Here is a 26,219-nt window from a genome sequence, read left to right on the forward strand (position 1 = left end):
CCCCCCTTGACCTGCTGAGTTTCTGCCGGACCCCCCTTGACCTGCTGAGTTTCTCCCGGACCCCTCTTGACCTGCTGAGTTTCTCCCGGACCCCCTCCCCTTGACCTTCTGAGTTTCTCCCGGACCCCTCCCCCTTGACTTGCTGAGTTTCTCTTGGACACCCCTTTGACCTGCTGAGTTTCTCCCGGATCCCCCTTTGACCTGCTGAGTTTCTCCTGGACCCCCCTTGACCTGCTGAGTTTCTCCCGGACCTCCCTTGACCTGCTGAGTTTCTCCTGGACCCCCTTTGACCTGCTGAGTTTCTCCCGGACCCCCTTTTCTTTCCGTGCCAGTGTCCCAGGACCTTTCCAGGGCAGTCTCTGCGCTCAGGACCGCGCTGGGATCCCGGTCAGCGGTGGAGGAGCAGGTGAGCGCGGCTAATCCCGATCCAGCCCACGCCACTCCCGAGATTGGCGGGGGGGTTCCACCCTACCTGCCCGACCAGCCTCGCTCTCCACGTGTACTCCGGGCAACTGCCGCTGGTTCGGTGGGAAGGCGCAGGGCGGCCGGCGCCCCCATCGCCCGGCGGGGAGCCCCAATCTTCCCTCTGGCGTCCCGACTCCATCTGCAGCTCCAATAAACGCTGTGCCACTGGGGTTACGGGCGCTGGGAAGCGGCCTTGGCTTCCCCTGACACCGGCCAGGCTGCGCTGCGGTGGGGGGACACGACAGCGTGTTTATAAAACCACCCACCACTACTTTTCAAGGACCAGGATTTTTCTCTCTCTCTCTCTCACCCTGGGACACTGCGGTGACTGTGCATGCGCTATACTGGCGCGGCGGCCAGCGGGCCACCTCTAATACATTTTTGATATGATCTTGCGGTCCAAATATAATTATATAACATAACAATTACAGCACGGAAACAGGCCATTAGGCCCTTCTAGTCCACACCGAACCAAACACCCCTTTCCAGTCCCACCTCCCTGCATAATGCCCATAACCCTCCATCTTCTTCTCATCCATATACCTGTCCAACCTTTTCTTAAATAATACAATTGACTCCGCCGCCACTATTTCACTCGGAAGCTCATTCCACACGGCTACCACTCTCTGAGTAAAGAAGTTCCCCCTCATGTTACCTCTAAACCTCTGCCCCTTAATTCTTAACTCATGTCCTCTTGTTTTAATCTTTCCTCCTCTTAACGGAAATAGTCTATCCACATCCACTCTGTCTATCCCTTTCATAATCTTAAATACTTCTATCAAATCCCCTCTCAACCTTCTACGCTCCAAAGAATAAAGACCCAATCTGTCCAATATCTCCCTATACTCTAGATGCTTAAACCCAGGTAACATTCTGGTAAACCTTCTCTGCACTCTCTCCACTCTGTTTATATCCTTCCTATAATTAGGCGACCAGAACTACACACAGAACTCCAAATTAGGCCGCACCAACGTCTTATACAATCTCAACATCAACTCCCAACTCCTATATTCCATGCAATGATTGATAAAGGCCAGCATACTAAAAGCCTTCTTCACCACCCTATTCACGTGAGTTTCTACCTTCAGGGAACGATGTACCGTTACTCCTAAATCTTTCTGCTCTTCTGTATTCATCAATGCTCTCCCATTTACCACATATGTCCTGTTCTGATTCTTCTTACCAAAATGAAGCACCTCACACTTATCAGCATTAAATTCCATCTGCCATTTTTCAGCCCACTTTTCTAAGTAGCCCAAATCCCTCTGCAATCCTTGAAAACCTTCTTCATTATCCACTATTCCACCTATCTTAGTATCGTCTGCATATTTACTAATCCAATTCACCACCCCATCATCTAGATCATTAATGTATATAACGAACAACAATGGGCCCAATACAGATCCTTGAGGCACACCACTGGTCACCAGCCTCCAACCTGACAGACAATTATCCACTACCACTCTCTGGCCTCTCCCTTTCAGCCAATGTTCAATCCATTTGACTACCTCAAAATTTATACCTAAAGACTGCACCTTCCTAACTAACCTTTCATGTGGTACCTTATCGAAGGCCTTACTGAAGTCCATATAGACAACATCCACTGCGCTACCCTCATCCACATTCCTAGTCACCTCTTCAAAAAATTCAATCAGATTGGTCAAACATGACCTTCCTCCCACAAATCCATGTTGAGTGCCAGAGTTTGACATGTGTGCCCTAAAGGATTAATTATGTGTGGAGCCTCACATAATAGAGAGATCTTAAACAGTTTTTTTTAACATCAGTATTTACTCAGGAACTGGCATAGTATGAAGGAAGGGAAACAAACAGAAGTGTCATGGAACATATAGAAATTAATGAGGAGGAGGTGCTTGCTGCCTTACAGCAAATAAAGGTAGAATCCCCAGGGTCGGATATGATATTCCCTCGGACCTTAAGGGAAACTAGTGTAGAAATTGCAGGGGCCCTGGCAGATATATTCAAAATGTCATTAGCCAAGGGTGAGGTGCCAGACAGGAGCTCATCTTGCTCCATTGTTTAAAAAAGGCTCAAAAAATAAATCCAGGCCAGTGAGCTTGCGGTCTCGTCCGGGATCCTCAACTCCCACCGCGACTGGCTATCGAAGAATGAGAAGGTGCACCCCACTGATTTCAGTGGTCTCCGATTTCATTGCTTGCCGTCAGCGGTTTGAGCAAGTGATATCTGGACAGGAGACTCTGGAGAACAGGACCTAGGAAAGCTCCGGTAGAGGGAGTGGAACAGAACGAAGGAGGAGTGGTTCGGTCGGGGCAACTCTCGTGCACGAGACCCGGTTAAGAAAAATTGACTATTAAGTACTTCTCGGGCAATCGGGATTCTGTCAGGAATGAGTCATCTGACAGGGATATAAGAGTACCCAAGAAAAGAAGGGACTCCAGAGTGGGGGTACCAGGATTGACATGCTGTCTGATAGTCCGTTAGGGCGGATGTTAGGAAACTGGTGTCAGGGAAGGACCCAGGGAAAGACTAAGGAAACTATGATAAAGTTTTGTTTTTACAAATGGCCTCAGACTCCGATTCTGGGGTCTTCGGTTTGGGGGCCCCGATTGGGGTCAGATGAAGATTGGATATGTCAGAAATTAAATTTATTTGTAAATGAAAGAAGCCCTCCAAACCGGGAGGAGTCAGATTATGCAGCGTGTTGGATCTGAGTGACCGAATTGTTTAAGGTTGCTGTGAAAAAAATGAGGAGGAAGACATACCTCCCTGGGATCCTTTGAAGCACACCTGTCCCCGCCATATGACAGTCAGAGGGGAGGGGAGAATCACCAGGATGCTGGTGATATCCCTCCTGAGGAACACCAACAGGTGAGAGAGGTCGTTGGGGGGGGTACTTGGGATGTTGAATTTATTAAAGAGCTCATTGGAAAGTGGCGTCTGTTAGCACAAGAAAGAAAAGAGATAGGCTTGCAGGTTGCCAAACTAATGCTGTAAAACTGGCAGAAGGGGGGACAGTTAGCCTATGGATGTCCTCCAGAAAGAATGTGCACATAGAAAGGAGCAGGACAGAAAAAAATCAGGAAAGGAAAAAAGCAAAGGGTAGGCAGGAGAAGCCTCCTGCATAGGAGGATAAACAAAGACTACATAGTCAAATGGAAGTCCTAAGGCTGATGGAGGAGGGAGAGACGAGTGACCCCGAGTACTCCTTGTGGACCCCCTAAGGACCACCACTAGCATATCATCTGCCTGTATCTGGACCCCTAGCCAGCAATACCCAAAGTATTTTCAGATACTGTTAGTGCTCGAACCCAGAGCCATGATAAATCATCCGGCCACTGTAACAAAGAAGTTAAGATTTAAAGTCTGTGGAAAATTCTAGAAGCTTTTGTTAAAACATGTTTGTTTGCATTTGCACAGTTTAAAAATTAAGCTTTTCTCAGTGAGGACAGAGAGAACTCAGCATAAAAACATAAGATACCATCCAGGCAAATTGGCAGGAAGCTCAGAAGAAGAGATAACACAGCAAGTTTGTGCAGAATACTACAGAGCAGAGAACGAAGATAGCCAGGAATACTCTTAAAGGGACCACACAAGATACCAATTTGTTTACAATTTAAAGTTGAGCACATACCCTTGATAAAGATGTGATTTCTTAACTTAATGAGGCAGCAGATAAAGTATCTAAAGGGTTATCAGGATTGGGACCCCAAAGATTGAGTTCAACAAACCTTATACCTTCCATCCAGATTAGACTCCACCTGAGGGACGCCGCTGATAGAGAAAATGAGCGATGGAAATGTTCTGGTTGTTATTATGTTGATGCATTTGCGTTTTGGGTAACCCCAGCAGGCAGGGTGTTACTATTGTGAGAAAGTGGGACATTTCAAACAGGAATGTCCCGAATTAAAGAGGGAAAGGGATGCTATCCCTCTGATGACTTTTGGGGAGGATTAAAGGTATCAGGGGGTTTCTTCCAGGTGGGACCCAACAAAGAGGATGCCGTTTTTCTGGTGGACACAGAGGCCACTAGATCATCATTAAACGTTATACCGGAGGGAGTTAGATTCACTAGTCCACAATTAAAGGTATCGGGAGTAGGGGGGGAAAGTCATGAAGACCCCTATGATCAAGGGGTCTGTGTGAAGTATCGAGACTGGGAACCAATTGAAGACCTGATTCTGGTTCCTCAAGCTGGGGTGAATCTGATGGGACAAGATCTGCAAATTAGATTAGGAGTTGGTACCGCTCCAGTGGAAGGACGTATAATGGTGAAATTGTACCCGTTGTGGGAAGAGGATATCCAGGACATTGGGGACTCTGTCTGGGCTGGAGAGGGAAACAGGGGAGGACTGCAAATAACCCCACTCAAAATAACTCTAAAGGGGGGGTTCCAGCCAGTACGGGTGAAACAGTATCCTATTTTTGTAGAAGGACAAAGAGGCCTTCAGCCAGTTATTGAAAATTTGCTGCAAGATGGAATGCTAGAAAATTGCATGTTCCCTTATAACACACCTGTCCTCCCTGTACGGAAAACGGATGTGACTTTCCGCTTGGTCCAGGATCTATGAGAATTAAATAAGATTGTTCAAACAAGACATCCAGTAGTCCCAAACCCCTATAACATATTGAATCGAATTCCCCCAGAACACGAGTGGTTTAGTGTTGTAGATTTGAAAGATGCTTTTTGGAGTTGCCCCTTGGATTAGAATAGTTGGGACTTGTTTGCATTCGAGTGGGAGGACCCTCACTCGGGAAGAAAACAGCAGTATCGACGGACAGTCCTCCCCCAAGGGTTTACAGAATTTCCCAATCTATTTGGACAAGTTTTAGAGCAAGTATTAGAAGACTCCGGGAACACAGTTAATACAGTATATAAATGATCTGTTGATATCAGGAACAAAGGAAAATGAAGTTTGTGAATCCACTATTGAGTTGCTAAACTTTTTAGGAGAGAAAGGGTTAAGAGTTTCTCAGGACAAACTGCAATTTGTTGAACAGGAAGTAAGGTTTCTGGGACAATTGATTAGCCTAAGGAAAAAGAGAATCGGACCTGAACGAATTGCTGGTATCACCAGTCTGCCTATACCTAAAAATCAGAAGGAGATAAGGAAGTTCCTCGGATTAATTGGGTATTGCCGACTATGGATAGATAAATACACACAGAAATATGGTGGAGCATTGAGGAGTGCAGAAGAACAGAGGGATCTGGGAATGCAGATACATAACTCCCTGAAAGTGGTGTCACAGGTGGATAGGGTTGTAAAGAGAGCTTTTGGCATATTGGCCTTCATATTGGCATCCAAAGTACTGAGTGTAGGAGTTGGGATGTTATTGTAAAGTTGTACAAGACATTGGTGAGGCCAAATTTAGAGTATTGTGTGCAGCTGTGGTCACCTAACTACAGGAAATATATCATTAAGATAGAAAGAGTGCAGAGAAGATTTACTAGGATGTTGTCCAGACTCGAGGAACTGAGTTGCATGGAAAGGTTAAACAGGTTAGGACTTTATTCCCTGGAGTACAGAAGAATGAGGGGAGATTTGATGAATGTATTCAAAATTATGAGAGGGGATAGACAAAGTAAATGAAAATAGGCTTTTTCAACTGAGGTAGGTGAGATATACACCTGAGGACTTGTGTTAAGAGTGAAAGGGGAAAAGTTTAGGGGAAACTTCTTCGCAGAGTGTGGAACGAGCTGCCAGCTGAAGTGGTGAATGCCGGATATAATTTAACATTTAAGAAGAATTTAGACAGATATGTGGATGGGAGAGGCAAAAAAAAAAACAAAAGGTTTCCTGCAGATTAGAAGGGCCGATGGGGGGCTGTTTCTGTGCTGTTATGTTCTATATAGGTTTTAATTCTCAGTCTACAAGGAATCCTCAACAATCATTTATTTTTCGGGGGATTGGTGAGATGGCGTAGAACAAAGACATGGGGATTCATCTCTCCCTGACTGGACATATTATGACCAAAATTTAAAGACTGTAAAAATATAAAAAGTCTATCAGACAGAGTTTTATGTGCTGAAGTTACAAGAAATGAAGAGAGGAAGAGGCCAGAAGTCAAAAAAGTCAGTTATTAAAGTCAGTGGAAAAAGTGAAGAAACTGGGCCTATCATACAGAAGAAGCCGAAGCCTCAGAGGACATCACCAGGGGAATCTGAGGAAAAGTCAACCTCCCCAAAGCAGAGATCGGTGCAAGATGGCTCCGACATAATTGTCCTGGCAGTGGGACAGGACATCCACTGGCTTGATGCGATCTGCGCAGCCAAGGGTGGTGAGATGCGCGGGGCCGCGTCGGGGCATGAGCGAGGGAGCGCGATTGGCAGCGTGCTGATGCGCATCAATGTGCCAAGTTATGCTCGCTATCCTAACCCTCGCGTTTCCGCGAAGTCCTGGACAGGTTCCGGGCTGCGAGGGGGACCCATTCCTGGTCACGATGACAAGGTCAGCCCGACATGGGCTGGGGTCCAAACCTGCAGCAGGGGTGCCAGGGAGGAAGTTTTAGTACCTGAAGAAGAGGAAGAAAAACATCTAGAATATTTAAATGAAGATGATCAAGAACTTTTACTGATGGCAGCAGAAGCAATAGGCCCAGAACTACAAAAATGGCTTTCCCTTTTAAATCAGTTATCTCACCTGCTTTAACAAATCCTTCGCCTGGACCTGATGTGTAACAATGTTTGAGGAGTTAACAAAGCAAATGAAAATATTATGGCTTATATGACTACTAGTTTTCATAATAAAGATGAACAATTTGCTGAAGTAAAAGGGAAAATGTCCGATATGTGTGGAGAAATTGCAGCTATGAAAGTGGATCTTAATTAGTGTTTAACTGCAGTTGATGAAGTGCAAGAGAGATGTAAGAAGGTTGAAGAAAGAATGTATCAGATTGAAGAATCAGCAACAGGATGGAATGCTCAGAAGAATGCATTTCTGCAAAAAATTGATTCACTGGAAAATCAAAGTCAATGAAATAATGTAAAAATAGTTGGATTTCCGGAAGACATTGAAGGGCAGGATCCTACAAAATTTTTCCATAAAAGGATTCCAGAAATATCAGGGATGGAATCATTTCCAGATGGACGGGAATTGGACAAAGCACATCGAGTGTTAAGATGGAAACCTTTTCCAGGGCAGCCTCCGAGAGCAGTTTTAATTAGATATTTAAGATATCAGGATCGGGAGACGATTTTATGTCTTGTGGTACAAAAAGCCAGTGTTGATCAGAATCCAATAATGGTTCATGGTAGAAGGCTTTTCTTTTATGCAGACCTAGGTCAAAAGGTCAGAGATATAAGGAGTTTAATCACGCTAAGACAGTGCTGTGGAAGAAAGGTTATAAATCAGCATATAGATATCCAGCAGTGTTGAAAGTGGCAATATCAATTTCAGTTTTTTGATAAAGCTCAGGATGCATTAATTTTTGCTAATTCTTTGCCAGATAATAAATTGAGCTACAGTTTGTCAATGAAACCTTTGGTGAACATCGTCAAGACTAAGAATGGAAATGGGAATGGGATGAAGAAGCCGGAAAAGGTACATTTGGTTGAAGACCAAGACTCAGTTTGGATAATAAGATGATGGATTTTATTTTTCTGAAGGTCTGGATGGGGAAAGGTAGATGACCCTGCTGAATTCGAAGTCACCTGCTGCCACACCCGGTCAATCGAGGGGGGTACTGCTTTGCAGTTTTTTTTGGGGAGGGTGACAATTTTATATTTTGTCTTTGTGTATTTTCAATTTTGTTTTTATATTTCTCAAAAAAAAATTTAAAAAATCATTTCCTTTTAAAATGCTTACATAAGATACCAATGTGAATCGAAGGAACTTTCAAAATATTTAATTCCTATTCCCATTCAAGGCTCAGTAGTCAAACTAAGTGACACTCCCACAAATAAAAAATGTTGCCTCAATAAATGGCTTCCGGGGGAAGAGTACCATAACTTTGCTCATTACCTTTCATTATTTCCTGCATCGAAGCAACCTCCTCCTGCCATTGCTTTTTCACATCATCAATTGCCTCCTGTTTGGTTGTCTCAGAAACTGCAGCTACTGCTTTTATATTCTCCATGTCAGCATTCGCCTCCATGAGCTGGACTTGCAGCCGAGTAATATCACCTTCTGCCGACTGCAACGCAACATTCTGCCGCTTCAGTTCCTCTGGAAAAATATAACAAACATAACTTTTTCATAGTTTAAAATAAAAAGTTAAAAGGTTTTCAATAGTGCTCAATAATTCAGAAAAGTTGCAAAAGATCATTCGTAGGTAACATTAGCTGAATGGTTTATGGGTAGATACAGGCAGTGCAGTAACTCTCAAGGCATCAATAATAATCTTTCAGTAATCAATAGATTTTCAATAGATAATCAATAGATTTTCGAATGGACCTGAAAGACTGGAAAATGGCAAATGTCACCCCACTATTGAAGAAGGGAGGGAGGCAGCAGAAAGGATATTGTAGACCATTTAGCCTGATGTCAGTAGTTGGAAAGATGTTAAAGTCAATTGGCATGGGTGATGTTATGGAGTACTTAGGAGCACATGACAAGATAGGCCAAAGCCAGCATGGCTTCCTTCAAGGGAAACCTTGCTTGACAAACTTATTGTAGTAGTAGTAGTTTATTTATATGGTGCATTTCACACAACGCTCCTTGATCCAATGCGGTAAACAAACAATTAGATTGATTACTATCTAAATGATGACAAGCATCCATCTTTTTACAGAGACTATCCCACTTAGAACATTAATTATTTAAACCATAACCCATTCCTCCCGATCGCAGAAACGAACAACTTCTCAATTTTAAATGGACAACAGTGCTACAAACATCAGATTTCAAAGAATAAGCAGTGCTACAAACATCAGATTTCAAAGAATAAGCAGTGAACACAAACAAGCCCGGTCACAATTCCATTTGGATGTTACAAAAAGACCAACTGCAGCCATCTTGGGGATGATTTACCAGCATTGGATGTTACTGTCTGCCAGATTCAAAGGAGAAACTACTAATCAAGTCAGTTTCTCGAGGCGGCAGAGCAACGGTTTGCCTCAAAGCCACCCCACCCCACCCCCCCACCCCCCCGACCTCATACAATCCGAACGCCAGGAGGACTCACGCCTCAGGTCACATCAGCCACAACCAACACATCCTTCAGGATTTCTCGGGGCTAACACTACTCCATTGCTCTGGTTGTACTGGGACACCAGCTCAGTCTCTGCCACGATGCACCATTTCCACGACCATCGAAGCAGGCACTGCTGGAAGGCTAAGGCCATGCTACCCCACAGCTCGGTCTTTTCTGTAGGACTCACTCCACAACTGTTAAGCTGCAAACATTGTAGCCTCATCTCATCAACCCAAATTGCAGTTCCAGACTCACTGCATTTCACCCAAAACTTGTCGAATCCAGGTTTGAAAAAGTAACAAGCAGGCTAGATAAAGTAGCCTTGGATTTGGATTTTCAGGCCTTTGACAAGGTGCCACACATGAGGCTACTTAGCAAAACCTCATGGTAAAAAAGGAAACATAGTGGTGTCGGAAGAGAATTGATTGATGGGCAGGAAGCAGAGTCATAAAACAGGGATCATATTCTGATTGGCTGTTGTGACAGAGTATATAGAGGTGTTTGGGAGATAAATTGGGAAAGGTTTATTAGAGCAGGTCACACACAAACATTTTAAAACACAGAATTTTTACAAGAGCTTTTGCAGAATGCTCAGAGACTCATGATGGAGTGTTGTTTGAAGAAGGCAACAAATGTAACAACATGCAGTAACAGCTTTGTCTGAAAAAAGAGAATTTACTGTCTGGAAGGTCATGTGCTCTTTGCAGGCAGAGAGGAGAAAAATAACAGGCTTTGCTCTCAGAGTTGGAGGGAGTGAGAGAGGAGAGACACACACTTTGGTTCCAGAGAGTTGCAGCCAGCAGATTGGATTTGGACAGGACAAACTGGCAAGCTTTTGGAAGCTTGAGGACCCAGGGAAAACCCAAAAAGGCACAGGGAGAACTTAAAACTCCATAAACACAGCACGGGATTCAAACCCGGGTTGCTGGCATTGTAATAACATTGTGTTAATGGCTTTGTGGCAGAGTTTTCAGATAATATGTAGTAAGGTAGATGAACAGGTAGTGTTGAGGAATCAGGGAAGTTACAGAAGGACTTGGAAAGATTAGGTGAACGGGCAGATAAGTGGCAAATGAAATACAATGTCAGAAAAGTGTACGGTCATTCATCTTGTTGAAGAAATAGAAGGGCAGATGATATTCTAAATGGGGAGAAAATTGAAAATATCCAGATGCAAAAACACCAGAGGATTGTGGTCAGTAAATATCACAATTAATTCATGAAAGCTACCGAGATATACATCAAAATTCTGCAGAACAAATAGGATACACAACAGTTCTTTTTCAATAGTGGAATAGTTCCTTTGATGAACATTGAATTTTTTTGAAAAGTAGGCAACTGGATGGTCAATTTCATTATGTTTTTGCAATAAAACTGCACCTGCTGCTCTTTCCCTGGCATCCACTGCTAAAGAAAATGTTTTGTCAAAATCAGGAGATTTTAACACAGGGTAATGGCATAGCATCTCCTTTAAATTTTCTAAAGCTGTCTGACAAACTTTAGTCCACACAAATTTCTCCCCTTTCTTCAAAAGGTTTGTAAAAGGAAGAGCAACCTCAGCAAAATTTCTTGTATTATCCTGCCATTCCTAAAAACCTTCTCACAGCTTTCTTGCCATTTGGAATAGGAAATCCAGAAATTGCATTCACCTTAGCTTGACAAACTACATGACCCAAGTATGTTGCAGTGGCATTTGTAAATTCACTTTTCACTAAATTAACAGTTAAGTTTGCTTTGGATAATCTTGCAAACAATTTGTCCAATTCCCTTCGATGTTCTTCCCATGTGTTCACTTTTTGTGAACAAGTCATCATTCTCAGATGACCGAATTACTCATCCTTTGGAATGTTGCAGGGGGATTTTTCATGCCAAAAAATAACACATTACTCAGTTACAAAAGACAAAATATTCTTTCCTCTCTCATTTAAAGGCACACTCCAATAATCCTTCAACAAATCCAATTTAGTAAGAAATTGAGTTTTATCAATTTATCAATACAGTCATCTATTCTCGGAATAGGATAAGCATCTGTTTTAGTTACTGAATTAACCTTCCTGTAATCTGGACAGAACATAACATAATCTGGTTTCGGTACCAAGTACAACAAGAACTCCAATCTGAGTTTGAAGCTCTAATAATATCATTTCTCAACATATATTCCACCTCCTGATCCATGATTTTATTCTTCTAAATGTTTATTCTATATGGGTGTTCTTTTATGGGACTTGCTTCTCCCACATCCACGTCATGATAAATCACTGATGTCCTTTTTGGCACATCAGTAAACAAATTTGTATATTTTAAAATTAAAATTTTCAACTGCATGTTCTTGTGACTTAAGATGGCCTAACTTTTCCTCTAAATTTTCCAAAATTGCTGAGTAAGACAGGCGCACAGGAACCATGGTTTCTTTAAGGTTACCCTCACAAGATTCTGTTTCCATAATCTTATAATCCATTACTTCCTCAACCCTATCAACAGCTAACACCTCTGATGCAGATTGTTCTCAACTACCATTAATAAAGTTTCAACATATTTATGTGACAAACCTGAGTTTTATTCCTTCTATCTGGTGTGTTAACAATATAGTTAACATCATTCAGTTTTGATTTAACTATGTACGGTCCAGAAAAGGACCGTCACGTGTTGAAAACAAAATCAAAACTTTACTTCCCGTCTTAAAATTCCTCACTTGAGCTTTCCTGTCAAGTAAATGCTTCATTTTAACTTGAGCCATTTCTAAATTCTCTTGAGCCAAAGTCCACACTTTTTGTAACCTATCTTTAAATTTAGAAACATAATACATCAAGTCCAACTGCACATCCTTATTAACCCACTGTTCTTTTATCAACATTAAAGGTCCTCTAACCTGATGTCCAAACACAAATTCAAAAGGGCTGAAACCTAATGACTCCTGCACAGCCTCCCTTGCTGCAAATAACAATAAATGAATACCTTCATCCCAATCTTCTCCATTCTCCAGACAATAAATTCTCATCATATTTTTAAGAGTAGAATGAATTCTTTCCAAAGCACCCTGAGTTTCAGGATGGTATGCAGATGAAGTGATTGATCTGTTTTATTCCCAACTCATAAATCAACTGCTGAAACAACCCAGACATAAAATTAGATCCTTGATCACTCTGGATCTCTTCAGGAAATTCAAAAATTGTGAAAAATCTTTCCAGACCCTTTACCACCATTTTGGCTTTAATATTCCTTAATGATACAGCCTCTGGAAATCTCAAAGGTTCCCGAACAACAGGAATAGGTTGCAATGGTTAGGTTTCCCTGCAACCTGACAAAAGTGAAATGTCCGGCACCAATTTACAACATCCTTCCTCAAACCAGGCTAGAAAAATTGTCTCAAAATCTTATTCATGGTTTTTTTTTTACACTAAGATGACTACCCAAAGGTGTATTGTGTGCTAGATTTAAAATTTCTTTCTAGTAATTTCTAGGTAATCACCCCCCAATTCATTAGCAGGAATATCAAGAAGTCTCCATTTTCTCATCAACAATTCACCCTTCAAATAATAACCACATCCATTTCCTTTAATCTCCTGTTCATTTACTGCTTTTTTGCTTAAGACAACAAGATCTGCATCTATTTTCTGTTGCTGAATTATCTCTTTCTTGACAAAGATAAATCCTTACTCTCAAAATGATCCTGCTTTTTCAAAAGTACTTCAGAAGTACTGGGCAAATCTCCATCAACTGGATCTTCTTCAGCTCTCATCAGTTTCTTAGTCAGACCTTGTTACAGCACATGCAGGATATATCTCACAATCCTCTTCAACCTCATCCTTACTAGGCTGAATTTAGCACTATGTTCTGAAGAGATATTGACTCTGCTCACTTCCAACACCTTTAATCAAAGTTGTCTCCCTGTCAAAGTTATCACAACAATGACTGAGCAGCCCCAGTATCTCTAAGAATTTTAATTGGAACCTCTGATTCTCCCTCCTTTACTGAAACCAAGCCCTCTGACACAAAAGGTTTGAAAACATCCATGACACCCTTATGTGGTTTGGAACATCTGCTCTTCTTAAATTCAACTGTTTGAATATAATTTTACTTGTGTATTTTTTTAACCTATTATTTTATTCTTAATTATTTTCATTTTTTTTAATTTATTTTCCTTGATTTTTTTGGCCAGTTGCTTGAATTCCAGATACCAGGGATTTTACTGTATTTTCATCCCATCTTCATGCCTGTTCCTCAGTGGTCATGCTGTTACTTCCAAGGTAGAAAAAGGAAGTGACTATCCAGCCAAAAGATGACACATAGCCTGATATTTCAGTATAGTTGCAGGGGACTGGATGCTACCTTAGGAATACGATGTTAAACACAGTGTTAATTCTAAGATGGCCTCACTATAACCAACTTTGTAATGTAGATCACATTACTGTCATCCCACAAACAGCAACATTTGATCACAAATGGCCTTGTTTAAACCTATGTATCACGTTTTTTTGAGGATACAAACTCAACCTATTCAGCTGCATTATGACTTCTATGGCACAAGGTGGCATCACCAATGGAGAATAAATACAGATTTTATCTCAAGAAAACCTAAACAAATCTTTGAAAGGTTAAGGATTAACTGCTCACTGTGTCATCACTGTGCATACCAAACTGACAGGCAGCACTAGAGAGCTCTGCACTGGGGAGGGGAAAAAAAATCAAACCTTCTCAATAAAGGTTCATTCTTGTATCACCGAGATTTTACAAGCTTTCACATCAAACTCAAGAAAAGAGAAGACACCAGAGAATGCAGACACTGGAATCTGCAGCCAAACACAATCTGCTGGAGCATCAGTGGGAGAGGAAGAATAGTCAACATTTCAGGTTGTAACCATTCATCGAGACTGATTGAAGAGGTGGCGTGGCCTCTACACCCACAGATGATAAAAGGTTCCGACCCAAAATACTGATGATTCTTTTTTGCCCCAGTGATGCTGCTCAACCTGCTGACTTCCTCCAGCAGATTGTGCTTTGCAAGCCAAAGAGGAAATTAATCAGCAGGCTGTTCTGCCAAAGCTGTCCAACTGACAAAAGCAATCATGTAAATACTTAAATTTCCTGTTTTTTCTTCACACCTGTTTTTTCCCCCCCTCCGAGACTTCTGATATTTTTCAAACACAGTGAGGTTTTATCCTATATTCAAATAGGCTTATTCATGTTGACTCTGAGATCCTATCACCAAAAGGATCCTAAATGTATTCAAGTTAAGTGTGTTGCATATAAATTAAATACAATACAACCAAAGAAATGAAATAAAATGGCACAACTGAAAACCAACACGACAACAATGCAAGAGACTGCTATGCAAATTTCAGCTTTAAACATTACCAGGAATCATTAAGTAAAAGCCCTTTGACACCAACCAGTTACTGTAATTATTTTACCTATTCTAAGCAGCAATAACATTCTTAAATGTTTTGAATAATACCAGTTTCACTTCACTAACATTCACATGTCCTATCTGACAGATACCCAATCTGTCTACCTTCTTTTGCGAGGTAAAGCTCCTTGAACTTCGCCCTTTTCTGGTTGAATTCGAATTCCAGCTGTTCTTTTCTGTGCAAGAAATCAGCCTTTGCTTGCTCCAACTCCTTAAGTCGCTGCTGAAGCAAGGCTACTGGAAGAGAAAGAAGAAAACCAGTTTAATTGGACAACGCAAATTGGAGCCAAGGCCACAAAGCAACCCCATAGAATATACTATATAAAACTCAGATGGTCTGAAGATATGATCTCAACAACAGAAGGAAGCTGTAACATTCAATGCAACCTCACTTCATTTGAAGACATGCAGACAGGGGAATGTCCACAACTCATTGTAATACAAATAAAACTCCAAGAAACTGCACTTAGCAACAATTCCAGGCATTTGCAACTAAAAATATCAAAGTAAAATATAACATAGCAAGCCAAGAACACAAAATAAAATAGCCACATAAAAAGAAGAAACACTGTTTCTTGTCTGCATTTTCTCTGGATAAACATGAAAATGTGCTAGCAGAAGGGAATGGATTACAGGTGGTTAGTGAACAAAAACAAATGGAGCTAAGTATTAAGCAAGGTCCTGACGAAGAGCTCAGGCCTAAAACATTGTGCCTTTTATGCATGACCTCCCGAATTTCTCCAGCATTTTTGTGTACTGCACTAGAACCCTAAATCTGCAAATTTTCCTGAGTGGTGCTATAACCCTAGCATGTGGCACAGCCACTGATCCATCAGCACCAATGGAACACTGGGATTTGGAGGTACACAGTGAATGGATCACAATGAGAAATGAAAACAGGATCCTCCAGGTTTCAAGGACAGATGGGGGTGGGGAGAGAGAGGGAACATAGGGGTGGTAGTCAAATAATCTATAACTTATCAAGGTCAAACTGGGAACAGCAGCAAGATGAATGAAGAGTTCAGGTCCAAAGCTTCAACTGCCTACTGCTTTCCATGGATGCTGTGTGACGTGCCGTTCCTTGTTTACTTTTAGAGCCTAGTGTCTCACATATACTACAGGGATCAATGGTGGACCTTTGGTGTTTGTGGTACAGAGTGTTCTCCATAATGTGTAGGACAAAGTACCTTTATTTGTCCGTGCACCACAGTTTTAAATTTTTAATCAAATATTTCACATATAAATGATGCACTTTGGAAGAGCAAACCAAGGCAGGATATACACAATGATAGGGGACTGAGCAGTGTGAAGGAGCAGAGAGATCTGAGAATACAGATACATTGTTCCCTGAAGGTGGCATCACATGTGGACAGGGTTGTAGAGAAAGCTTTTGGCATCTTAGTCTTTATAAATCAAAGTATTGAGTATAGGAGTTGGGATGTTATATTAAAATTGTTTAAAATATTGGTAAGGCCAAACTGGAAATATTGTGTGCAGTTCTTGTCACCTAACTACAGGAAGGATATCAATAAGATTGAAAGAGTGCAGAGAAAATTTATTAGGATGTTGCTGGGTCTTCAGGAAGTGAGTTACTAGGAAAGATTAAACAGGTTAGGGCTTTATTCCTTGAAGCGTAGAAGAATGAGGGGAGAGTTAACAGAGGTTTACAAGATTATGAGAGGTATAGACAAGTATAGAGTAGGCTCATTCCACTTAGATTGGGGGAGATAAATACAAGAGGACATGGTTTTAGGGTGAAATGGGGAAAGGTTTAGGTGGAACATTAGGGGGAAGTCCTTCACTCAGAGAGAGGTGGGAGCATGGAATGAGCTGCCATCCGATGTGGTGAATTTTAAGAATAAATTGGATAGGGACATGGAGGGTTATGGAATGGGAGCAGGTCAGTGGGACTGGGGAGATGATGGTAAGCACAGACGAGAAGGGCCAAATGGCCTGTTTTCCAGTGCACATTCAGATTTTATTAAAGGGTATTTGTGTATATTTTGGTTTGACCAAGTAGAAATTACAACACTTTTAATACATAGTCCCCTCATTTAAGGGCACCATAATATTTGGGACATAGCAAGGTATATAAAAGTTGTCATGTTTTGTACTTTGTTGCATACCCCTCCATGTAATGACTGCTTGAAGTCTATGGTTCATTGATATCACCAGGAGCTGAGTATCTTCTCTAGTGATGTTCTCCCAGGCCTCTATTGTAACCATCTTCAGCTCTTGTTTGTTTTGGGGGCTGGTCACCTTTTCTCTAGAGCAATTGGCCATTCAAGAAATTTCCAGTTTTAAAGCTTTGAAAAACCCCTTTGTTGTTTTAGGAGAATGTTTGGGATAATTGTTTTGCTGTAGGTTGAAGCGCCATCCAATGAATTTGGAGACATTTGGTTGAACTTAAGCAGATAAGATGTTTCTATACAATTCAGAATTAATTTTCCTGCTGCCAGTTACATCATCAATGAAGTGTGCCAGTACCTATGGCAGCTATACATGCCCAGACCACAATACCATGTTTCACAAATGAGGTGGAATGCTTTGGATCTTGGCCAGTTCTTTAACATCTCCACACTTTGTTCTTGCCCTCACTCTGACACAGATTAATCTTGGGTCTCATCTGTCCACAAAACCTTTTTCTAAAGTACTGCAGGTTCTTTTAAATACTTATTGGCAAACTGTAATTTGGCCATCCAGTTTCTGTGGCTAATTAGTGGTTTTCATCTTGCAGTGTAGCCTCTGTATTTCTGATCATGAAGTCCTCTGTGGCAATAGTCAATGACATACCCTCACCTGCCTCCTGAAGGGTATTTCTAATCTGTCGGACACACGTTTGGGGATTTTTGATCATTATGATGAGAATTCTTGTGTCATCAGCAAAGGATCATCATTAGTCTTTTTTGGCCTACTAGTCCCTTTGTGATTACGGAGCTCACTAGTAAGCTCTTTCTTCTTAATGATGTTCCAAACAGTTGATTTTGGTAATCCAAAGGTTTGGGTGATTTCTATTACTGTTTTATTCTTTCTTTTCAGCCTCATAATGGCTTATTTGACTTACATTGGCACAACTCTGGTTCTCATGTTGAAAAATAACAACTAGACTCCAAAGGTGACCCAAAACTTAGAAGAAAGCCTAGGTCTCTTATACCTGCACCCATGAAGTAATTAAACATACCTGAGTCTTTCAAACACCTGTGAAGCCCTGTGTTAACCTTTAATTTAATGTTAAATTATCTTTATTTTATAAGTGTCTTAGTAAAGTAAATTATAGAGTTAAAATATTGTATCACAAACAGGTCACAGCACATTTATAGAGAACCACTGTTTTCTGAGAAGAGTGTTCATTCTCAGAGTCGACCGCGTCTGGGAAGGACAGAGATAATGGATTTCACATGGGTCTTAATTATTCAAGAACTCCTGAGGGAAGCCATCTGTTTTTAAATCAAAACCACAAGCCTCTTGAACAGATGTGAGGTCAGAGGTTGTTTATGTATATGGAATGGTTTTGAAAAAGGAACAAAATTTTGGTAGAAATAAAACTGATGGGCTTGTAGTTTCCAAGAATTGGGTTTCACCTTGGTGATGATTTAACAATCATATGATTTGGAATAAAATATTCAGGTATTTTGTGTTCAGTTTTGGAAGAGTTCAATTTGGAGAGTACAGAAGTAAAACTCCGTGTGACATAGGGGTTAAAACCTTGTGAAAGACAGGGTTCAGTTACATTAACCAGAATTGGTGCTGTTGTTGTGTGAAAAATGGGTAACAGAATCAGTGGCTTTTCAAAGAAGGAAGACCATTTCACTGTCACTTTAGAAAAGAGGACAGATTTCTATTGGATCTATTTTTGTGTGGACACTTCATTTAACCTTGTCTGGGTTTGTGAAATCATCATGGAAGAAAATAACCACATTGTGAGTAAAAAGGCCTAAAAATAATGATGTTCAAAAGTGCTTTATAATTATTTTGAACTGAGAATTTAAGACTTACAAGCAAGATTAAAATTATGCTGAACTTTTAAAGCAGTTGTTCTCAACTTTTTTCTTTCCACTCACATACCACTTTAAGTAATCCCTATGCCATCGATGCTCTGTAATTAGTAAGGGATTGCTTAAGGTGGTATGTGAGTGGGAAGAGAAAGTTGAGAAGCTCCAGACCCAATTATTGCTGAAATATTTTGCTTGAGAAAAATTGTCATTGGCCCTTTCCTTTGGAGTTATGAAACTGTGCACATAACAAGTCAATTAGGGATGATTAAAACAGTGGTTTTCAAACCTTTTCTTTCCATCTTCAGCAATCAATCACAGAGCACTGATAGCATAGGGAATACTTAAAGTGGTATGTGAATGGAAGCCATTAACAATGGCGTGAAGCAAGGCTGTGTTCTCGCACCAACCCTCTTTTCAATCTTCTTCAGCATGATGCTGAACCAAGCCATGAAAGACCCCAACAATGAAGACGCTGTTTACATCCTGTACCGCACGGATGGCAGTCTCTTCAATCTGAGGCGCCTGCAAGCTCACACCAAGACACAAGAGAAACTTGTCCGTGAACTACTCTTTGCAGACGATGCCGCTTTAGTTGCCCATTCAGAGCCAGCTCTTCAGCGCTTGACGTCCTGCTTTGCGGAAACTGCCAAAATGTTTGGCCTGGAAGTCAGCCTGAAGAAAACTGAGGTCCTCCATCAGCCAGCTCCCCACCATGACTACCAGCCCCCCCACATCTCAATCGGGCACACAAAACTCAAAACGGTCAACCAGTTTACCTATCTCGGCTGCACCATTTCATCAGATGCAAGGATCGACAATGAGATAGACAACAGACTCGCCAAGGCAAATAGCGCCTTTGGAAGACTACACAAAAGAGTCTGGAAAAACAACCAACTGAAAAACCTCACAAATATAAGCGTTGTCATACCCACACTCCTGTTCGGCTCCGAATCATTGGTCCTCTACCGACATCACCTACGGCTCCTAGAACGCTTCCACCAGCGTTGTCTCCGCTCCATCCTCAACATCCATTGGAGCGCTTTCATCCCTAACGTCGAAGTACTCGAGATGGCAGAGGTCGACAGCATCGAGTCCACGCTGCTGAAGATCCAGCTGCGCTGGGTGGGTCACGTCTCCAGAATGGAGGACCATCGCCTTCCCAAGATCGTGTTATATGGCGAGCTCTCCACTGGCCACCATGACAGAGGTGCACCAAAGAAAAGGTACAAGGACTGCCTAAAGAAATCTCTTGGTGCCTGCCACATTGACCACCGCCAGTGGGCTGATATCGCCTCAAACCGTGCATCTTGGCGCCTCACAGTTTGGCGGGCAGCAACCTCCTTTGAAGAAGACCGCAGAGCCCACCTCACTGACAAAAGGCAAAGGAGGAAAAACCCAACACCCAACCCCAACCAACCAATTTTCCCCTGCAGCCGCTGCAACCGTGTCTGCCTGTCCCGCATCGGACTTGTCAGCCACAAACGAGCCTGCAGCTGACGAGGAGTTTTACCCCCTCCATAAATCTTCGTCCGCGAAGCCAAGCCAAAGAAAGATGTGAGTGGAAAGAAAAAGGATCAGAACCACTGTTTTAAAGATTGACTTTTCAGAGTGAGACTTTAATTATACATACACACATACATTTACATCTGCACATAGTGGGGTTAAGTTTAGAAATAAGTAAAGTTACATTGTTAATAAAGTCCTCCATCAGCCAGCTCCCCACCATGACTACCAGCCCCCCCACATCTCCATCGGGCACACAAAACTCAAAACGGTCAACCAGTTTACCTATCTCGGCTGCACCATTTCATCAGATGCAAGGATCGACAATGAGATAGACAACAGACTCGCCAAGGCAAATAGCGCCTTTGGAAGACTACACAAAAGAGTCTGGAAAAACAACCAACTGAAAAACCTCACAAAGATAAGCGTATACAGAGCCGTTGTCATACCCACACTCCTGTTCGGCTCCGAATCATGGGTCCTCTACCGGCACCACCTACGGCTCCTAGAACGCTTCCACCAGCGTTGTCTCCGCTCCATCCTCAACATCTATTGGAGCGCTCACACCCCTAACGTCGAGGTACTCGAGATGGCAGAGGTCGACAGCATCGAGTCCACGCTGCTGAAGATCCAGCTGCGCTGGGTGGGTCACGTCTCCAGAATGGAGGACCATCGCCTTCCCAAGATCGTGTTATATGGCGAGCTCTCCACTGGCCACCATGACAGAGGTGCACCAAAGAAAAGGTACAAGGACTGCCTAAAGAAATCTCTTGGTGCCTGCCACATTGACCACCGCCAGTGGGCTGATATCGCCTCAAACCGTGCATCTTGGCGCCTCACAGTTTGGCGGGCAGCAACCTCCTTTGAAGAAGACCGCAGAGCCCACCTCACTGACAAAAGGCAAAGGAGGAAAAACCCAACACCCAACCCCAACCAACCAATTTTCCCCTGCAGCCGCTGCAACCGTGTCTGCCTGTCCCGCATCGGACTTGTCAGCCACAAACGAGCCTGCAGCTGACGAGGAGTTTTACCCCCTCCATAAATCTTCGTCCGCGAAGCCAAGCCAAAGAAAGATGTGAGTGGAAAGAAAAAGGATCAGAACCACTGTTTTAAAGATTGACTTTTCAGAGTGAGACTTTAATTATACATACACACATACATTTACATCTGCACATAGTGGGGTTAAGTTTAGAAATAAGTAAAGTTACATTGTTAATAAAGTCCTCCATCAGCCAGCTCCCCACCATGACTACCAGCCCCCCCACATCTCCATCGGGCACACAAAACTCAAAACGGTCAACCAGTTTACCTATCTCGGCTGCACCATTTCATCAGATGCAAGGATCGACAATGAGATAGACAACAGACTCGCCAAGGCAAATAGCGCCTTTGGAAGACTACACAAAAGAGTCTGGAAAAACAACCAACTGAAAAACCTCACAAAGATAAGCGTATACAGAGCCGTTGTCATACCCACACTCCTGTTCGGCTCCGAATCATGGGTCCTCTACCGGCACCACCTACGGCTCCTAGAACGCTTCCACCAGCGTTGTCTCCGCTCCATCCTCAACATCTATTGGAGCGCTCACACCCCTAACGTCGAGGTACTCGAGATGGCAGAGGTCGACAGCATCGAGTCCACGCTGCTAAAGATCCAGCTGCGCTGGATGGGTCACGTCTCCAGAATAGAGGACCATCGCCTTCCCAAGATCGTATTATATGGCGAGCTCTCCACTGGCCACCGTGACAGAGGTGCACCAAAGAAAAGGTACAAGGACTGTCTAAAGAAATCTCTTGGTGCCTGCCACATTGACCACCGCCAGTGGGCTGATAACGCCTCAAACCGTGCATCTTGGCGCCTCACAGTTTGGCGGGCAGCAGCCTCCTTTGAAGAAGACCGCAGAGCCTACCTCACTGACAAAAGGCAAAGGAGGAAAAACCCAACACCCAACCCCAACCAACCAATTTTCCCTTGCAACCGCTGCAATCGTGTCTGCCTGTCCCGCATCGGACTGGTCAGCCACAAACGAGCCTGCAGCTGACGTGGACTTTTTACCCCCTCCATAAATCTTCGTCCGCGAAGCCAAGCCAAAGAATTAAAACTATTATTTTGAATTTACCATTGTCGGATGGATTTTCCATTGTTGTTCCTGTGTTAGTGCTAACAAAATCCCTTTCATCCCAAACAAAATATAAAAGGGTTGTTAGTTTGTAACACCTGAAATGGGGGAGCTATCCCAGATGCTATCATATAGGACAAATTTGTATAAAACGAGCACAGAGATTTTCACATAAAAAGTTGGTTTTGAGCAATACCATTTGTATAAGATGACACCTAAACCTGGCACTTGTCACTGCTGTTAAAAGCCAAATCACACTATTTTAATAACGAATTACCATTTAAACGTTGAAAATTTATTTGGATATTTTAAAATAAACCACTGTCAGCTCCTGCAACAGGCCTTTTGAGTCTGTACAAAGTCAGCAGCAGTCGGTCTAGGTAGGTAGAGCGCTGAGACTTCATAAGTAACTAACAGGGCATGTGCGAGATTGCGTCGGAGCTGGCAAACTTCGTTGTCAAAGTAAGAATTTCAGACCTTTTGTATAGGATGACGATTTTAAGGTGACATTTTTAAGTATGGTAATTGATAAAAGGTGATGTAAAGTGCTTAATCGCCTTGTGGCGATTGCAGGAGCTGAAAAAAAAATCACTGCTGCCACACCGAAGGTCATTAACGACTGTTTTTATGCAAATTCAGTGCACCCCTTTAAGGGCAGCATGAGTTCAGTCAACTGGTGCATTGTGACATCATAATCGCTGCCCAGGGTGTGCGCTGGAAGGGATGCTGGAGTTAGAGAGAAACCTCTGACAACGCCATTTCCCGATGGCTGCCCCGCCATATGACGATACAAGCAGGGCCGGTTCGCCATGAGGATGTGCGCCGCCACACAACACCCCCCCCCCCCCACCCAGCGCTTGGGCGCGGCTGTCTGCACCGGCTGTGATAAGTCCAAATGAGCAGTGAACAGTTCTTCCCTGCCCCCCTCATCTAAAGTAAAAGTCCCACCCAACAGCCGGAGAACCTTGTATGGCCCTTCATATGGGCGCTGCAGTGGGGCCCTCTGTGGTTCTCTCCGGATGAACACAAATTGCACCGCATCCAGATCTTTCGGTCGATGGATGGTTGGGTGCTGTGGTACGATGGGGCCAGCGGGGTTAGGTTGCCCAGTCGTTTACGGAGGTCCGTGAGCCACTCATCTTCATTGTGCGTCATCTTGGCCTCCAGGCCGAAGAATTCGCCTGGCAGGGGGAGTGGTGCACCATAAACCATTTCTGCTGACGAGGCTTGCAGGTCCTCCTTGGGCACCATCCTAATCCCAAGGAGAACCCAGGGCAACGTCCACCCAGTCGGGGCCAGAAAGTCTTGCCATCAGAGTGGACTTAGGTGTTGGTGGAACCTCTCTACCAACCCATTAGACTGTGGGTGGTAGGCCATGGTGTGGTGCAGTGTTACCCCTAAAAGCCTGGCCAGCTGCGACCATAGTGCGGAGGTAAATTGGGAGCGTTCGTCGCTCATGATGTGCATCGGCACACCGAAATGAGCGATCCACTGCCTGACTAGGGCTCTAGTACATGTCTCCGCTGATGCCTCATGGACTGGGATGGTTTCCGGCCACCTGTTTGCTCTGTCCACTATGGTAAACAGGTACTGCGACTCCCAAGACACCAGCAAGGGGCCCACGACATCCATGTGGATATGCTGGAACCTCTGCTTTGCTGAGTCTAAATGATGAACAGGGGCCTGCGTGTGCCTGTGGACTTTAGATGTCTGGCACCTGATGCAGTTGCGGGTTAGCACTGCAGCATTCTTCTTGAGGCCATGCCAGACAAATCGCTGTGCCACCATACGCACAATAGTTTTCAATGAGGGGTGGGCGAGATCGTGTGGGACTACCAGGCACTATGAGCAGACCAGTGGCTGGGCGGAGTCAGGAAGCTGGATATCCTTGAGCTGGAGACATGAGATGGCGGTCTGGAGAGCTTGAGTTTCGACGTGATGCTACTGGGCCTGCACTAGTTGCTCGTAGTCAAGAGCGGGAACTAGCGTGCTGATGGTCGGGTGGGAGAGCGCATCCGCAACCACATTGTCCTTGCCTGCCCTGTGCTGGATGTCTGTCGTGAATTCGGACATGTAGGACAGGTGGTGCTGTTGCTTGCCCGACCACGTATCCTTGGCCATAGCCAGTGCTTGGGTGAGGGGCTTGTGATCGGTAAAAACAGTGAATGTTCTGCCCTCCAAGAAGTATCGGAAGTGGCGGATGGCCAGGTACTGCGCCAGGAGCTCCCGGTCGAACGCACGGTATTTAAGCTCCGGCGGCCACAACTGCTTACTGAAAAAGGCCAGCGGGCACCACTGCCCGTCCAGCCACTGTTCCAGTACTCCCCCGATCACTGTTGCGGAAGCGTCAACCAAGAGCGCCGTGTGCACTTCCGGGAACTGGTGCACCAACAAAGATGCTTCTGTGAGGGCCTGTTTCGTTGCAGTGAAGGCCTTGTCCACGTCCTCCGACCCGGCCAGGGTCTTCACTTTCGTTGTGATCAGCATGAAAAGAGGGCGCATGATGTGGGCAGCGTTGGGATGAACCTCTGGTAAAAAATTTACCATTCCCACGAATTCCTGTAGGCCCTTGAGGGAGGAGGGTTGGAGAAAATGCAAGACAGCTGCCACTTTCTCCGGTACCAGAGCTGCCCCAGAAGCTGAGATGGTGTTCCCCAGGAACTGCAATGTCTGTTTCCCAAACTGGCATTTGGCCTTGTTGACCATGAGGCCGAATTTTACCAGCTGGGCGAACAGTGTATGGAGATGGACCTTGTGCTCTTCGCGACTGCGGGTGACTACCAGATGTCATCTAGGTAGACAAAAACAAAGTCCAAATTCCTATCCACTGCGTCCATGAAGCACTGGAACGTCTGGGCCACGTTCTTCAACCCGAACGGCATCCGGAGGAATTCGAACAAGCCTATAGGGGAGATAATGGCGTTCTTTCCAACGTCATTGGGGTGTACCGGGATCTGGTGGTATCCGCGCACCAGATGGACTTTGGAAAAGAATCGCGCGCTGTGGAGGTTGGCTGTGAAGTCATGGATATGGGGGACCGGGTACCTGTCTGGGGTCATGGCATCGTTTAGCCGTCTGTAGTCTCTGCAGAGCCTCCAACCCCCGATGACTTCGGGACCATGTGCAGTGGCACCACCCAAGCGCTGCCAAACTGCTGAACACTGCGCAGCTCCTGGAACCTGGAGAATTCCTCCATTGCCTGTTTTAACTTCTCCGGTGGCAGCCGTCTGGCTCTGGCGTGCAGCGGGGGGCATTTTGTGATATGATGGAAAACTCCATGGTGGGGGAGGCAACGTCGAAGCGTAACAAGAAATAGAAGAGGAATCCAATTTTAGTGATCATCAGGAGGTTGTACAGTCAGAATAAGAAGAAATGGAAGAGGTGGAATAAAGAGCAGACACCTGAAAGCTAGGAAAGATAAAACTGCTGTCTTTGAGTAAACAGAATTTAAATAAGCAAATGATGAAGGAAATAAAGCACATTAAGTAAATCAGATTCTTAATGGAAAAATCAGATGTTAGAACTAAATGTGTAGAAGTAGTAGTGGTGAATATGCAAAAAAAAGACAAAGAGATGGAAGAAAGAGAAAAGGAGCATAATTTGAAATTTAATCAATTA

The 26,219-nt window shown here is 43.7% G+C and overlaps 1 protein-coding gene across 13 annotated transcripts in view; it reads right to left on the reverse strand.

Moving 5' to 3' along the window:
• rabep1 (rabaptin, RAB GTPase binding effector protein 1) overlaps positions 1 to 26,219 on the reverse strand; it is a 314,581-nt gene that overhangs the window by 225,717 nt on the left and 62,645 nt on the right. For 12 of the 13 annotated variants that reach the window (XM_069885028.1, XM_069885025.1, XM_069885027.1 and 9 more), the window contains exons 2-3: positions 15,089 to 15,220; positions 8,406 to 8,609 (exon numbers count right to left, since the gene is read on the reverse strand). In XM_069885028.1, coding sequence (XP_069741129.1) covers positions 8,406 to 8,538 — 133 coding nt within the window. In that variant the 5' untranslated portion in view covers positions 8,539 to 8,609; positions 15,089 to 15,220. Of the gene's footprint in view, positions 1 to 4,959; positions 5,010 to 8,405; positions 8,610 to 15,088; positions 15,221 to 26,219 lie in introns of those variants that run through there. The other variant, XM_069885029.1, reaches the window with a different exon arrangement.

This window comes from Narcine bancroftii, chromosome 6 (genome assembly GCF_036971445.1).
Source record: "Narcine bancroftii isolate sNarBan1 chromosome 6, sNarBan1.hap1, whole genome shotgun sequence".
Taxonomy (NCBI): Eukaryota; Metazoa; Chordata; class Chondrichthyes; order Torpediniformes; family Narcinidae; genus Narcine; species Narcine bancroftii.